This window comes from Lepidochelys olivacea, assembly GCF_965140295.1.
Source record: "Lepidochelys olivacea isolate rLepOli2 genome assembly, chromosome: 6".
In the NCBI taxonomy this organism is placed as follows: Eukaryota; Metazoa; Chordata; order Testudines; family Cheloniidae; genus Lepidochelys; species Lepidochelys olivacea.
Genome location: NC_140416.1, coordinates 96,218,023 through 96,234,718, shown reverse-complemented (window position 1 = coordinate 96,234,718; position 16,696 = coordinate 96,218,023). Strand labels below are relative to the sequence as shown.

The window sequence follows — 16,696 nt, the reverse complement described above, 5'->3', positions numbered from 1 at the left end:
TGACACATCACCTTATTGGTGCACATAACAAAATTAATGTGGTAGGAGTGGGGCGGAAGGGTTCGGAGTGTGGGAGGGGGCAGAGGGCTGGGGTGCAGGCTCTGGAGTGGGGCTGGGGATGACGGGCTCAGGGGTGGGGCAGAAGGTTGGGGTGGGGAGGGGGTGCAGGCTCTGGGGTGGGGGCAGAGGCTGAGAGGTTTGGGGCACAGGCTGCCCTGAGGCTATGGCGGGGAGAGAGGACTCCCTCCAGTAGCACCTGGACTGGGCAGGGGGATAGGTGCCTTTCCCCACCACGGCAGCTCTGGGATTGGGGCTGTGGGAGGGGCACCCATCCCCTGGCTGTGGCAGGTCAGGGGCCTGGGTTCGGGCAGGGGCGCCCATCCCCTGGCTGTGGCAGGTCAGGGGGCTGGGTTTGGGCAGGGGCGCCCATCCCCTGGCTGTGGCAGGTCAGGGGGCTGGGTTTGGGCAGGGGCGCCCATCCCCTGGCTGTGGCAGGTCAGGGGGCTGGGTTCGGGCAGGGGCGCCTATCACCTGGCTGCGGCAGGTCTGGGGTGGGGTTTGGGCCCGGGCACCCCTCATCCGGCCGTGGCAGGTCTGGGACTGGGCTCAGGCCAGGGAGGGGTGCCCCTCATCTGGCCACAGTAGGTCCGGAGCTGTGTTGGGGATGGGGGGAGGGGTATCCATCCCCTCTCTGCAGCAGGTCCAGGGCTGGGCTGGTTTGGCACTGGGAGAGGGGCACCTATTTCCTGGCCATGGCAGGTCTGGGACAGGGTTGGGTTGGGGAAGGGGGTGCCCCTCCCCGGCTGTGGCAAGTCCCGGCTGGGCGGGCAGGTTCCCTGAGCACCTGTTGCATGGCGGCGCAGCTTACGGGGAACTTAGATGGTGAGGTCCCAGCAGTGGGTTGGCTGGAGACCAGGACAGGTAAGGGGGAGGGCTGATGGAAGCCCCCAGGTATATACTGAAATGATTATTGAATTACCTGCACTGTACACTTTTATCTGCTGGGTACTCCCAGACATTTAAGAATAAAGTTGTGGCCTAATTAAACCACATCCAGTGTCTCCTGTGCTCCTTCCAGCATAGCTGGATAATGCTGGCTGGATACCGGTGGGGGCTACTGGTTAGAGGAAAAACAATTGCTATGTTACAGAAATGCTGCTTACACTATTAAGGTCATACTGTCCTTACTTGATTTTCCTGCAGAGACAGATACTGTTTCTGATGCATTGTGTTATGTTACGTCATACTAAATTAACTGATGGTTGTTTTGCCCCAGGGCCGGCCAATTTGTCTAACATTTTTTAAAAAATTGAAATGTTCCTCTGTGACTAACAGCCTGGCTCATTCATCTGCTGTTTTCAGTGTGGTGCTGATTACCACATTCGATCTAATTAGTAGTGTGTTAGTCATGAGCAAATATTGGAATATCCCTGCTTTGGGACATCAAAGGGTCGCAAAGCAAACAGCTACTGACTTTTGGGCAAAGAAACCTGAATGGAGTATACAAGATATATTTGGAGTGGCTTCCAAATGCTCCACATTAGAAAGCTAAGAGATTTTAATCCCTGTTTAGAATTTGGTGTTCACTTTTATTCACAAGCCTGTTTACGTTGCCTTTAATTACTGTGTATAGTTTAGCATCCATGTAGATTTAATTGTACTGCCCATATTTGATCTCCCCACAATAAATGAAGGAACAGATTGGACTCAGCCATATTATTTTAAGTAAATAATACCTGTTTAAAGAATTATTCAAGTATATAAACTCAGATGTAGCAGTCACTATAAGTATGTTTGGTCCCAAACTCAGTCACTTACCCCCAATGAATTGCACTTTAGATCGCTCACCAATGACAACACTTGTAGCCAATTCTATAATAAAGTATAGAAAGATTTATTAAGTTGGAAAAGGAAGCAAGAGAGTTACTTAGAAGGTTTAAAGCAGATAAAAACATATGCACAAATGAGGTACAATCTTAAGTTTCAAAAAGTAATAGAAGCTTCTATAATAAGCAAGCCTTATATGTTCTTTAGGACAAACCCAGACTAAGTACTGGGGATCTCTTGTTTATGCCTAGTAAACCTGTCCCCCCCACCTCCCAGAGTGCAAACAGCAGAGAGATACTGTTCCTTCTTGGTAGGGGTTGTTATCCCTCTCCTTCCTTGTGCTCTGAGCTGAAAATTCAGCTGATGGGAGGAATCCACTTGCATGATTCCTCTTCATGGTGGGGAGGGCAAAATAACAAACAACTTTTGTTTTCTGTGGTCCCACCATAGTCCATCTGGTCTCGATGAACCTTGCCGGTTGGGCAGGATGTGACACCTTTTGTTACAGATCAGCACTTTGGACCACTTCATGTCTCTCTACTTTCTGGTGATTTACACAGTCAAAGGCTTACAATACAATCGTTCAAATATTACCTTACAATAGGGGATACAGAGGTTATCAATGAGATTAACGCATGCGGCAACTCAAACAGTTTCTTACAATTCTAATACCTATTTTAACAACCCAGGCGAGCCCAACTGATTCCAGCTATGTATTTCATTGTCCCATTGAGGTATGGGGACCTAGGCATGAGATGGCACCTGGGCTTCCAGCATCACAACCAGAATTAAAATAGGTTGTGTGGTGGGCTTAAGTTCCATGGCAGTAGTGAGCTGCCAGTTATTTCAGAAGTACTGTTGCCTGAGCGATGGAAACAAACTGAGAGGTTTGGGTGGGAGGGGGTGGTCTCATGAAGTGTTCTCTGTAAGGTTTTTTTAAACAAACTAAGGTTTTGCCATATCAATCTTTCTGAAAAAGCTGGGAGACTGAAATACTGTGGGTCAGATTCTCCCTCTTAAATCAAAACTTCCAATTGAGCTGTATGGGAAAAATTCATTCATGAGGACAGAAGCAGAATATGTCGGAGGAATCTGTCACTATTATCAGACTTTTACTTCTATAAAACAGTAAACACAGAAGGGAAAAGGGATGAAAACTACCAAGTCGTTCCTGACATTTTCAGTAATTGGCCCCCCCTCAGGAATTATTGCAGTAGAGGATCCTTCAATTTTGCATGTGATTTAAAAAAAAAATGGTGGCAGATGCACACAAATGGGAAGTAGATAAACAGAACTATTTTAAAATGCAGAGGAAAAAAGAGATCATCATATTATACCTTTAACAAATATTCTAGCCACCCTAATTATGGTAGCATTGTTAAACACTGAGTGGAATTTGCAAGAGAGTCTAGGTGCTGCAACACTCAGCATAGCAGCGCCTCACTTTTAGGGGCCCTGTCACCAAAAATAATTCATGACCCTGAGGTAGGCACCTCAGCTCTCCATACAATACATGGGGGGAGAGAGGTGCCTAAGAATGGGATTCACAAAAGCCAGCCTGCTGAGTGGAGAGCTGCCTAGGCTAGCCAATAGGCCACTCCCCTCTCCTCAGCATTTCAAAGTCCCCCTGAAAAGGGAATTAGGTGCTTATCCCCACTTTGGATTCACAGCTGTGAATACTCTCCTGGAGTTAGGCACCTAAGCCAGGTCAGCCCTTTCTCAGGGAAAAACTGAGGAGGAGATGGTGTCATTATTTTTAGCTCAGTGGTAAGGATACTCAGCCAGGTGGGAGATCTGTGTTCAGTTTCCCAACTCTGCCTGAGGTGAAGAAGGGGGTTTCCCTTTGGCCAGGAGAGTGCCCTATTCACTGGGCTATGGGGTATTCTGGGGCAGGTCTTTCTAAATCTCTCCTGTTGAAACTGGTCCCCACTGTGTGTAAATAATTAAATATGCATTTGAGCTGAGGTACTAGAATATGGGTCTCCCTCCTCCCAGTTAGTGTCCTAATCACTAGGTTGTAGTTATTCTTTCTCTCTGACCCAATGCAGACAGAGTGGATCAGCTTCAAAACATCCATTTTGTGTGGGTTTAGGTGCTCTGAGCATACCTACTAGACCAGGCCCAAGGGCAACAGGCAGAGGCCATGTCTAGTTTAAGAATCCCACTGGGGTTTGGGTGCGAGTTAGATGCTGAGTTGCAGGCTGGTGTCAGGATTTGAGGCTACTGTGAACCTGTTTGGTGCTTTGGAGAATTTAACAGTGGAAACTTAGGTGGAAAGCCTAGGGACTATGGACACCTACAGGGTTAGGAGGTTTGTGATGGCCAGTGGCACCTAAATGTTGGATTAGGTCCCTAAAGTAGCAATTAGGCACCTATGTCCCCCTTGTGAATCTGACACTCAAGCATCTGTCCTTTTAATATATTACTATGGACCTAATCCTTGGACTTTGTTCTGTTAGTGAGAGAGAAGCATGCACATTATGCTATTAATGCCAATTCTACTAGATTTCTCAAAATCCTTTCTTTCTTGAAAGTAAGTATAAGGAAAACTGGAAGCAATATGAATAATATAACAATGGAAACAAATCAAAATTTATTTTATATCACCCGAATGCAAAGGAAAATATATAATGTTTCTGCTTCAAATAACAAGGAATTTATTCATAAACTGTACTCATAAGAACTTAATACACAAACTAATCAGTAAGAATGTACAGTATCAAAAGCCATGCTGGAAAGACAGACATGAAACCTTTTTGCCTTAATGCTGCACTGTCAAAGAGGAACATTAAAAACTTGCCAAAACGTCAGGAAAAAATCCTTTAAAATGCTTCCTGAATATTAAATGGCGAATTGCCTGACACTATTATCAGATAGTTGCAATATCTTATTCTTTACTCAGAAATAAATACAATGTATGTTCTAGCCACATGTAAAAAGTGAAATGTCTTGCGTACTGTTACAAGTCAGTTCAGAATTTTTTAAATGTTCCCTGGTACCCAAACCAAACACAGGCCTTTTAAGAAGGAGGGTTTGTTCCTATTAAATTCTCAGCTATCATTTTGTAAAATGTATTTTGTAGTATCTCAGATGTAAAATCATTTGAGCTATTTTACATGACAGAAATATAGCATCAAAGCATGGCGAAGTGCTGTTTTAACTGTTTGATGAGCTGTTGTGTATCAACATGACCTGGAAATGCTTCCTTTGATTTCTGAGCAGCTATATAACTCCTCTGGAGATCTCCAACCTGCAAGACACATACACAAACACTCTTGTCACAAACAGTGCACTATTTATTGCATGTACTCTGAGCAGCACACTTTTTGATGCCATGACACTTCCTCTACAAGTGTCCAAGTAAACTGGTCTCAAGACTGAACAAATAAGTTTGATTATAGGCCTAAAACCTCTAGTACAAGTGAGGGCCTTTGGATAGAAAAGGACAAGGTGCTGCAGGAGACCTCTATGTAACCTCTGACCCATAGAACACAGCACTGTGATGACCTCATCAGAAAGACCTTCAGAGGGAGGTTTTGAGAATAGGTGGGCTGGAGTCCTGGCTAGAAAGGCTATCGCTACTTGTATACCAGAGTATTACATTGGGTGTAGGGGTTACATTAGCAGGCTGCATACACAGCTGGTCTGCTCTACCACCTGTAAAGTTCCCCTGTGCACAGCCTATACAAATAGGCCACATGTAGAGACCAGGATACAGTCCTTAATCAGGAAGTATGGCAAATCATTTTTACACTTTAAATCTTGTGCTTTACAATGGAGAGGGTACGTTTAAGAATGAGTGGGTTATTCTCACTTTAGTGTTAGTGGGCTGCCCACATAGCACAGACTTGCATCTGAATCAGTCTTCAAGGTGAAGGCAGAGGCAAAGAGCAAGTTGTACTTGCAAAACATTTCAAGACCTGTACATACTACTCTTTTTAATACCAATGAGATTGTAATAGATAATGGGCATGGGTTTAAGAAAAAGTTTTCTCACGTTAGCTCGTCTTGTCTACAGTACTTGATTCAAAACTAGTTTCCTACACATACTCTAACAACTGTCACCCTTATTTTCAGTATAGATCAGGATAGCTCTTCTGCATTTTTCTTTCAAACTAAGTGAACAAAAGATAAATTACCAGTTCAATAACTGAAGTGTGTCTTATGACAGAAGTTAATAAAAAGCAAAAAAGTCAAAGGCATTAAAGCTGAAAAATATTATACTCCAGTAACAGGTAAAATTATGGCATAAACAATTTTAACATTCTTTTCATTGTTAAGAAATCATAATCAGATGCTATTTTACTACTTAATATACAAAATGATCAAATAACTATACAGACCACAAATGAAGTGAAAATTCTATAGTTCAGTAAATTTATGTAAATTCAAGGAATTACTAAAATTACTACATAGCTAAAGGTCTTCAAAATAGAAACTTTCATTCTCAAAAGAAATAATTTGATGGATGGTGTTTGAATTCCAATCCCTATGCATTACAGTGTAGACATACAAGTTTACTCTAAAGGGTAGATGCTTTGCATTTTTTCATTCACCTATCTGGAAACTTGTTACATGCAAACAAAAACTTGTTGAGCTTTCAGATGACAGAAGAAGAAAACAGTACATTACCTGGTCAGAAAGTGCTGCAAAATTGAAATGGGGCTCATACATATGAGGTGCTAAAGATGAAGCGGTCTGCAGCAATGCTCTTGCCTACACACATTAAAAACAAGACTATATTGAAACATGTGAATGGCAGTGGGACGAGAGAATGAGGAGAAAATGTGTTATCTGTTCTGTGAGGACATGATCTTGGATTGTCTCATAAGTCTTTACTAAGAAAGTCATCTTAAAATACACATGAGCAATATTCACCACTATATAAAGGCATAATACAATTTAATAGCATTGAAATTAATGGGATCCTTGCCTGTGTTAACAGGGCAGAGCTGGAGCTTTAAATAGGCAATTTAGTACTAAATACCAAATAGAACATATTCCTCAAAAAAGGGGGAAACTCTGAGAAACTGATCTAAATTGCTACTGGAGTTGGAGCTACTGTCTATTAAAACACTGCCTAATGCTCTGGAGTATTCAGCATAGTTGAAAACCTAAAATCTGATCTCTTGAAAATGACATTTTTCAGGTTTACAATGTCCTAGTGTGTATTGTTTTTATTGGGAGTTTTATAGTTTTCTTTTCACTTACTTCGCTGTTAGCTCCCCTAAAATTCCAGAATCCTGAGCTGGATGAAATACAAATGAACATGTATCTGATATTATGCTATTCCCCCTGCATTTTCCCTGAAGCATTGTTCCAGTGAGCTGGCCAGGGAATGAAATTGACAAGAGTTCTGCTCTCTGCAGTGCTTGGAGAGCAGAATTCTCATCATTCGCTGTCCCCTGCAGGCTCACAAGAACAGATCCGACAGGAATTGCTGAAGGATGGTGAGAGGTGCATGTACTCCATACATCCATACTTTCAAATGATCCAGCATTCTGATTTGCTCAGCCTAAACAGCTGAAGTTTTTCACCCTTTTTGGAGAGCTGATGATTTTAAAACAAATGAACCCCTACTTGCACGAAAAGTTTGAGGGTGTGTGGATTTTTAAAACAAACTGTTTGGGATTTTTTGAGGTTGTGAGGTTTGAAAGTGTCCCACTAAATGTTGAACAGGCTGCCCAATAGCCATCAGGAGTAATCCTTTTAAGTGACAGGTGACTATAGTATTAAACTAGTGAAAAATAACGTGTGTGTATGTGTACACATACATCATATATAAACTGAATTAATATACAGTGAGATGAAAGTAATGCCATGAATGCAACACAAAAGTAAGTTCTACTTGTGAATACTTTCCATTTTTTAATAGGAACTTTGTGGACATTTCAAATAAAATGTACTCTAACAATGATCTCCATAAAATAGTTTTCTGCTATTTTGAAAAAAACGCTATTAACATTAAAGCTTAGCACCCAACTTGGGCTTTTGAGTATGCATTACGATGAGGTCAAATTATGGAATAACTTGTTTCTCAAATACTGTCAATTTATTCTACCATCCTAGATAAATTTACTATATTTGAGTTTTTCATTTTTATACTTAAAATAATTTACTTTTCATAAAGATCCTGAATATTTTTGAGTAATTTATCTTTGCTATTCACTTAAATTTTGTCAGCACACATACTGTACTTTTTTCTTTTCAGTCATTGGATTAGTTTTCTTTGGGTGCAGTTCAGGGGATTAAACAGTTAAGTATCTAATAGCTACAAACTTTCATAGGTTATGTATATTAGCAAGTCTTCACTGTTATTCTTACACAAAGTATTAACTAAATTACTGGAAAATGTTTGGTGTGGATGGGTATTAAATTGAAAAATGCCAACTTGAAAATTAAAGTTAAAAGCAACTGAAAACAGGGAATTAGGCTGGAAATGCATATCCAGCCTTAATTATAAACAGTACCCCCCTCTTTCAGTATAATTGGACTAAGGCTCCATCTGGGATATAAATTTACGTATGTTGACTGATTGGGAAACAAAGTAAAATTGAACTTCATCGGTCACAGCAAAGATCAGCATGAGGGTATGTTAAATGTTACCATGGTGATTGCTAGGATACTTGTATAATGTTAGCTCTATAAATGACTTGCTGCTTCGGAACAGATTTACGTAAGTACTGTATATTATTCTGTAGTGTGTGTGTGTGTGTGTATGTAATATATAAATCCACCAAACCAGCTTTGCTGTTCAAATGAAAAGATTCAGTTCTTACTGAGGGCCTATTCTGACTGACTTTCCAACCAATGTAGGTTTGACTTTCATGTGATTTACAGGAAGAAGTAGTAAAATGTGTGTGTTCTAACAGAGACAAGGTGGGTGAGGTAGTATGTTTTTATTGGACCAACTTCTGTTGGTGAGAGAGACAAGCTTTTGAGTTACACAGAGCTCTTCTTCAGGTCTGAGAAAGGTACTCAGTGTCACAGATAAATACAAGGTAGAACAGATTAAACATAAGGAGTTAACACATTGCGAGATCATTCAAGATGAAGAGGGCAGTTAATGCCTCTGCAGTCATAGGACGAAGGAGGGTAAGTGTTACAAATTGTTGTAATGTACAGATTATTCCAACATGCACATCATCTATATTTCGCTACACTTAGATATACGTGCAATATGCTATGGTACTCCTAGGTTGGGAAACTAGATGTCCCAAGCTCTCACTGACTTAGGGTGCATTGCAAAGAAAGCCTTACAGGAAGGCTTTCTGTTCCTGTACAAAACTTGCTCCAATATAGTGTACTGCCTTTTTTCCTTATTATAAACACTCACTTATGTACAAAGTGGAAAAAAAATACTGCTATCCAGTTACGTTCAGGGTTCCTCTTTTGCCCAGGGTAGTGGCATATTCTTGTCTACTGTAATTTTTCTATATAATTTTCCAATGCCTTAGCATGGAACATTATTATTTATTTAAGCCAATGGTCACACTCTAATATGAATGCTTAACTCAGAAAAATCTCAAGGTAGCCTTTGTGATTACAATGCATAAATAAATACTACTGGCTGTATGTAATTTTAATGAGGCAATCTCTTCATCACCTCTTTGTAGAAGAAATCCCTTGGCACCTGATAATGGACTCTTTCACCTATCTCTGTCAAGCAGTATATTCCAACAGGGTGTTCAACGTATTGAGGCAATAACTACAGGATAATTTGTTTGCTCTAATTCAGGCCATAGCATTTTTATCCTCTTTTACCTTTGGGATACCATTTTACCTTCAGAAAACCCTAGTTTGCCATAACTGTCAACAGCAGATGCTGTGAAGGCATTGCAAATGTTTCTTGTCTTCAACCAGCCACTCGAGGGTGTATGAGGACATAGTCTAGTGGTGCATGGTATGAAAATCCAGAGGCTACTTCAAAACATGCATCTGAGTTAAACTTTGCTGACAAGCAAGCCATCTGGCTGGCTTCTCACTCAACTGAAATTTCCTTGAAATCAAGATTCTAACCACAGGAGGTTCAAAGCAAGCATCTCACATAGCTTTAGAGTTTAGCACCAACCTGCTCAACATGACCCCTTCGTAGCTCCAGCACAGCCAAGTTGTTATAAGCTTCTGCATGGTCATTATTATTGGCTAGGGACAGCTTGAAACACTGGTAAGCCAAGTTCAGGTCACCTATTCCCTAAAAATACCAACAGAGTTTTCCACACATCAAAAAGTTTGACAGTAAATTTCAGGTTGCTTAGTTTTCTGTTTTGTTTTAAAGGAATGCTTTTTTCATCTGGATGTACTATTGTAAAATAAAAATGTGTTACTTTAAATAAAAACACACTGACAGGAACCCTACTCACAATTCCAGTTTTTCTCAACTGCCTTTTGCCCCCCTCTCCTCATATGGGGGCGTCTTACTTTAGTACAAATATCAGTATCTCTGGTCCGGAACAGGAGGCTATTTGCTAATGTTTCAATTATATGATTTAAACTGATACAATGCAAGGTCACCTTGAAACTGCCAAACACTAAGAAATACATGCATCATGGCTTTTAAACTTCCAAGGGTGTCAAAACGTATGCATTAAGGGCCTTATCCCAATTCCAGTAAAGTCAATGGAAAATTCCCATTGACTTAAGGTAGAACACTGTTGAAAGTTTAAATGGTGTTTAGAAGTCTACTTCCAGGCAGGCAGTTAAAGAGAAATACAAACTGGGTTACGTATTAATGTGATATTCTCCTCCCTAAAAAAGGATTTTACAATGAACTCTATTAAAATTATAGATAATTAACAAATTAGATAACTTGAATATCTTTACTGGACAATTACCACTTGTATTTCTGTTTAAAAAAGCACGCTGTAACAGAGATGCACCTTCTCAGCCACAACACATGCTACTCTAGGGTCTCATTGTATTCTAATACTCTAATTCTATTGGCATAAACATTGTTATCCAATAGCATGTAGCAACCCAGCACTTCATGTCTAAGGGAAGGCAGCTGCAGGAGAAACTACTTTGAATCTGCTATATTAGTCTAACAGGTTTGCAACAGAACAAATTCCACCAAGGTTCCGTTGGAGAGTCTTTCAGCAAGATGTGACAACATGCTAAACTGGAAGAATGAAAGGTACTCCTCTCCTGGGGTTTCTTCCTGTTCTGAACTGGTAGTAAACCCTCAACCCAACTAAATATGTACTGTGCTTTATTCTGTACTATCAGATTTCCACACTGTAAGTTTTTTTCACAACAGACCTTTGGGTCTATCTACCAATTCCTTTTGCTTCAGCATTATTGTTTTTTTCATTCAGTAGACTCATATTTATTCAGAAAAACTTTAATTTTTTCATACCACAGCCACATGCCCCAAGTTGTACCAAACATCTGCTGCCTCCTCCTCATTTTCAGCCAAAGAAAGTGCACGTTCAAGGGAGGTCAGTGTCATATCATACTGCTGGGCATAGAAGCAACAGAGGCCCAGATTGTTAAATAGCTGGCAGTTATAAACACCCATCTGCAGGAGACGTCTAGTTCAAGAGAGAGATAATTTAACATTTTTAGATGTATTGCAAGTAGGAATTTCTTTCTAAATGGAAAATCTTCCCTCCATCCCAACAGGATTAGGCATGACTAAGTACATTACATAACAGTAATATGCTCTGAACGGAATAAAATAAAGTGAGTTCAAAGCAAATGTGAATTTTAAAAAGTAAAAACCACAGTTAATCACGGGTAATGACCATCCTGTTTGGCAAAAATGTGTTGAAAGGCTAAGCCAGAGACAATAGACACAGACTATTTCTATGTGTAGAATCAGTGCTATGCAAAATGCTGTGTGTGTAAATCAAAACTCTCACACTTCGGCTTTTCAGATGTGCCACTACATTTGATTTTAGTGTAAGTCAGAGTTGGATATATCCCTCATCACCCAACCTTAAAGTTGTAACTTGTTGCTATCACTTTTTATAATCACGCTTCATACTTAAGTTGTTTTGGCCCAACCCTGGGCTTTTAGCAAACGCCAGATCAGATCTTATCTAACTTTTAATCAGATTTACAAAGTAGGCATATTAAATGCTGCACATTAACTTTCAATAAAAATTGAAAAAAGTGTGTGTTTTAAAAGGTAGCTGTTTTATTAAATCAGAACTCTTATAAGACTTAGAGGGAAAAGTACACTTAAGACCAGATCTTAGAATGAATGTAGCTGCTTTGTATGAGAGCACAGGCCAATTCTGGACCTAAAGCCATCATAGCCAATGGCAGGAGGATCGCCATAATGAAGGGAGATCTTCAGGTGGTTTAGAACTAGCATAGATGCTGTAGTCCATAGAGCTAGCTTAGCCTTTTTATTTTACTCAGAAGTAACACAAGGAACCTACAGGCCTGTATCCTGTAAGACACCAGTTTAAGCAAGTTAGCAGAAGTATGGTAGGCCTGTGATATAGCATAGATAAAATGGCCCAACAGTTACCCTAGATTTTGGGAAATTGGGGACAGCTTGCTCAATAGAGGGAGTTGGTACATAACAGTACCAGGCAACTACAGGAACACTGAACTGGTACTGGGCTTGGATAGTTTAGGATAGAATCATTGGCAAATGTCTAACTACAAACTTGCTTGAGCAATTGGTGACTATGTGATAATGAGTTAAATGACATTGATAGGTTAACCTATAGGATAAGTGCACCCCAATATTATGAGGGTGAGGAAGTTAGATTTGGACATGGAAGGCTAGGCATCAGAATGAATATTCGTGATAGTGCCCAGGCCCTATAGGACAAGCCACTTTGTAGTGTGGGCAAGCTTTCCATCATTGACTCTTCAGCTCTTCATTGTTATCTACCCCCAATCTTTGGGCACTGAAGATCCTGGACCATTGGACTTATTTGGCATGCCGGAGGCAGGGCTAGTCCTTTGTCTCTCACCTCTAGGTCCCCAAGGAAGGGTGTAAGTATCAGAGCATATGCAGGGAATGACACCAAAGATATCCCTAATACTGCAGTACTCCATCTGTTTATGTGGTTTAAGGCTTTTCTGTCCTTACTAATTGGCTGTTATTAAAACAAGGCTTTGCTTTGCCCTCAGCATGAGTGTCTTTGCCATATACCCTGAAGTTCCCTACAAGACATTCAACTTATCAGTTTTAATTCTGTGGAGCCTGGTTCTGGGATGAGAACCCTATTACCCCAGCTCACTAATTAGTATCAATTGGCAATCAATACAATTATTATTAACGATTAAAAAGGATCAGGCTACAAAGTGCACAAATTGTCTTTCTCTAATGTTGGTACAGGGGCTTCTTCACAGGCTGGTGATCCTTAGCTGCTTAAGACTGGTGGCGGCTGGCATGGTTTACAGCCGTCTTCAGATTGCTGTAAAATAAACCTGGGGAAAACCCTGGCTCACAGTCAACCTAGGAACAGGGGAATACATGGCTGCAAGCACACCTGTAGCCAAGGATGTGGGCCATGGAGTTTTACAAAAGGGTTTTTTAGTGGCTTAATCCTTCAAGGTGGTGTGTGCCTCCTGCAAAATGAAGTTGAAAATCAGGTCCTTTTGAGCCCCCTCTTCATTCATTAATCAGGTACTCAACCATACTGATGCGCTTTTATTTTAAGAATCATCCGCATATTAAGTGCTTAAATGTAATTACCATATTATAGGTATAGAAGATATTAGAGTAGGTATGTTGGTGATATAGTAGGCAATATTTCTCCATTTGGTTAGACACCTTTGATTCCTACACACTCGCATTTTCTTTGGCAGTATCAATGTTCCAAAAATATTTCTCTTTAATATTAATCTTACTTGCACACACCTGTAAAACCGCAAAGCTATCTCAGGTTGGTCTGAATAAAAGTGGTTACTACCAATGCATGCAATAGCTTCCACATGAGTGTTATCTTGTTTTAAGACTTTTCTGTAGTATTCTGCAGCTAAGGAGATGTTATTCATTTCCTGCACATCAAAAATAGAAAAACAAACAAACGAATATTGTGCAAACTGTAGTAATCTTGCTTTTTTATCATTTTATTAAACTCTTATAAAGTGCCATAAACTTCCACAGTGCTTTACAGGGCATAGGTAAGGAGCTGGCAACCTAGGGTATGCCTACCCAGTGAAGGCAGACTGATATGCGTTGGCTTTGCTTGCGCTAGTATTCTAAAAATAGCAGTGTAGCTGGAGGTAGCACTGGTGACAGCTCAGACTAGCCACCTGAATAGAAACCTGCCTGGACCCATTGGATTAGTACTCTGGTGGCTAGCCTGAGCCACTGCCCATGCTGTCCCTGGTCACGCTGTTACTTCTAGTGCACTACGTCGCGCAAAGCTAGTGTCTCTCTGTCTACCCATGCTGGGAAGCATGCTCCCAGCTACAGTGTAGACACATCAACAAACAAGAATTGTTTATTATGGTTCTCTGAACATACACTACAATTCACTTATTAGCCTCTTCATAAACTACATGCCCATTTAAGTGAGAAGAACGGATTCAGTGGAGAACATTTTACTGATTCTAAACCATGGATTAACAGAACACAGGTATGACAAGTACACTTAAAAAGGTACACGTGGTATTTTCTAAAGCCTATTCACAATAGCTACCATGTGCAAATAGGTGTTTGCTGCTATTTATACTATGCTATGGAGTACACAGCACAGTACAATAGTTCCCCCAAAATTGAATGATAAATTCCAGACTGTTTAGTCAGACTTTCAGAACAATTCTTTTATGGTTATGTTCAAAGCAATTCGTGAATTAAATGAGCACCAAGTATTACCATGAGCCTCTGAAAACTGGGATCATGGAATAATTTAGCAAGTTTGTTTCCAGTAGGAGGTGCCAATTAAAATGATCATATTGTATCTAAAAATACACCTGGATGTATGGTATTTGAATGGAGAAGAGGTATAGACTTTTGCTTCTTGTAACAACTAGACCTATGTCCCATGTACTTTGAGGGGTTACTGTCACCAGAGAAACCACCTCCTGTAGAAGATGCGTGAGTGTACAAAATTTAGAGGTAATTCAAGAAGTGTTTTTATTTGTTTAGAGAGCAGTTTGTTCATTTACCCTATTGCTCATAAAACATTCTACTAACATCCTACAGTGTATCATACTATCACCCTGAGCAACTTGACTGAAAACAGTCAAATTAAAACCTGTTCTATCACACAATAAAACTGTGGCAAATTAACTTATGCAAACTTACATTTCTCAAACAAGGAAACATACTAAATTTTAATAATAGTATGATCATTTAAAAACCTGGAGCAGATGGAAAGTGGCAGACCTTCTCTTTTTCTAATGCCTAAGGAGAAAGTGTTTGGTACATATGTCCCTCCAGGCATGTGCAAAGAGAGCTGAATGTTTGTATGCGAGGGTACAAATCTTTAATTAAGTTTAATTAATCTGTAGTTATGTGACACACCAAAGCCCATCAGTACAGAAACAAACATCTTTCTATAACAATGGTGCAGAGAAATATCTAATACAGACTGCAGTACAAAAATTCATAAAAAGGCTGCATAATGTTGAGAATAGTCTACAGAATAATATGCCACACTATTTAAACACCGCTTTCTCAAGCTGTGTTTAAAGATTTAATAGGAAGACTAGAAAAAGGATATTAGACAAAAATGGATGACTTCTTTGTACTTTGAAATAGATTTATTGCCATTTCAGTGTGCCAGGCAAACTACAACAATATAAAACTCAATATTTCCTATTTTTAATTACAGCATTTTCTTTAATGCAAAATAAAAGCAACTACCTCTGATTATCAGCCTACAATGAAACTACTGTTCTATTCTAAAATATTAGTAGTTCCATTTAAAACAAATACCACCTAAGCTATGACACATTTCAACTTTACTAATTCACAATGACTTACAGTACTAAAGAAGGCAGTACTGACCTGTAGACTATCCTGCTGTTTAAAACTATTAACAGGCCCTTTGAGACACCAGCACTTTTCTTCTCTTTTAGATCAATGAAAAATGTATGAGCCAATCATAGTACTACATGGACAACATCTGGAAATGCAACACTTGATTTAATGTGGATTTGTTTGTGTGTGTTTGAACAAGGAAAAGCGTGGTCTGTTTGGTATAGTTAACCAGCTGAACAAATAAGCCTGCAAAGCTGTCTTTATTTTGGTAGACTTTCTGCAACACTACCTGTTTTACATTAGTAATGCTGGAAAATAATGTGGTGAATTTTTGATGACCTTACAAGCATATTGAACCTCTGGCCCTTTTTCTTGCATAAGAAGATAACCTTGTTTGCATTAGCAGTAGTGTAGTACATGCATACCTCATAGATTCTGGCAATCCCACAAAGAAGGGTCACTTCTCCAGGAAATCGATCTAATCCTTGCTTGAAAAGATGTAAAGCTGTCAAAGGCTGATCCAACCGAAAATACACCTGAGCAAAGAAAAAGTGTATATAAATATGTCAAATATTGATTTTCATGCTCAGACAGCTGTTTGACAAAAGAAGTGCTACCAGCAAGAGATATATTCTTCTTTTGATGCAGAAGCCATTATGTCAAATAGTCATATGAGCATCAATGGGAAAATCTTTGCAGTGATGCTAAAAATGTGACAGTCTTAATTATTTAAGTGCTAAAACATGCCTGGAACTGTACAAGAACCACAGAGAGACATTTCCTGTCTCTATATTTATAATTATTACTTATAACATAGGTCCAGGGACCTATAATTCACAAAACTAACAAAAAAAGTCAAAGTCAAACTGGGAGATTAAGATGATGTCACCTTAAATATTTTAAACATATTTTTAATCTAAAAAATGATAGTAGTCACATTTTGAGCCTCATGGAAGAAGTGAGTCTCAGGAG

At 39.8% G+C, this 16,696-nt stretch overlaps 1 protein-coding gene across 4 annotated transcripts in view; it reads right to left on the bottom strand.

Annotated features, from left to right (window-relative positions):
- Positions 1–4,432: 4,432 nt before the first annotated feature.
- Positions 4,433–16,696, bottom strand: part of TTC8 (tetratricopeptide repeat domain 8) — a 59,464-nt gene continuing 47,200 nt past the window's right edge. For 2 of the 4 annotated variants that reach the window (XM_084632421.1, XM_084632420.1), the window contains 6 exons: positions 16,150–16,260; positions 13,652–13,791; positions 11,183–11,357; positions 9,899–10,021; positions 6,460–6,543; positions 4,435–5,077 (listed from right to left, as the gene is read on the bottom strand). In XM_084632421.1, the coding sequence (XP_084488547.1) occupies positions 4,961–5,077; positions 6,460–6,543; positions 9,899–10,021; positions 11,183–11,357; positions 13,652–13,791; positions 16,150–16,260 (750 nt within the window). In that variant the 3' untranslated portion in view covers positions 4,435–4,960. Of the gene's footprint in view, positions 5,078–6,459; positions 6,544–9,898; positions 10,022–11,182; positions 11,358–13,651; positions 13,792–16,149; positions 16,261–16,696 lie in introns of all 4 variants that reach the window. The other 2 variants (XM_084632419.1, XM_084632422.1) reach the window with 2 other exon arrangements.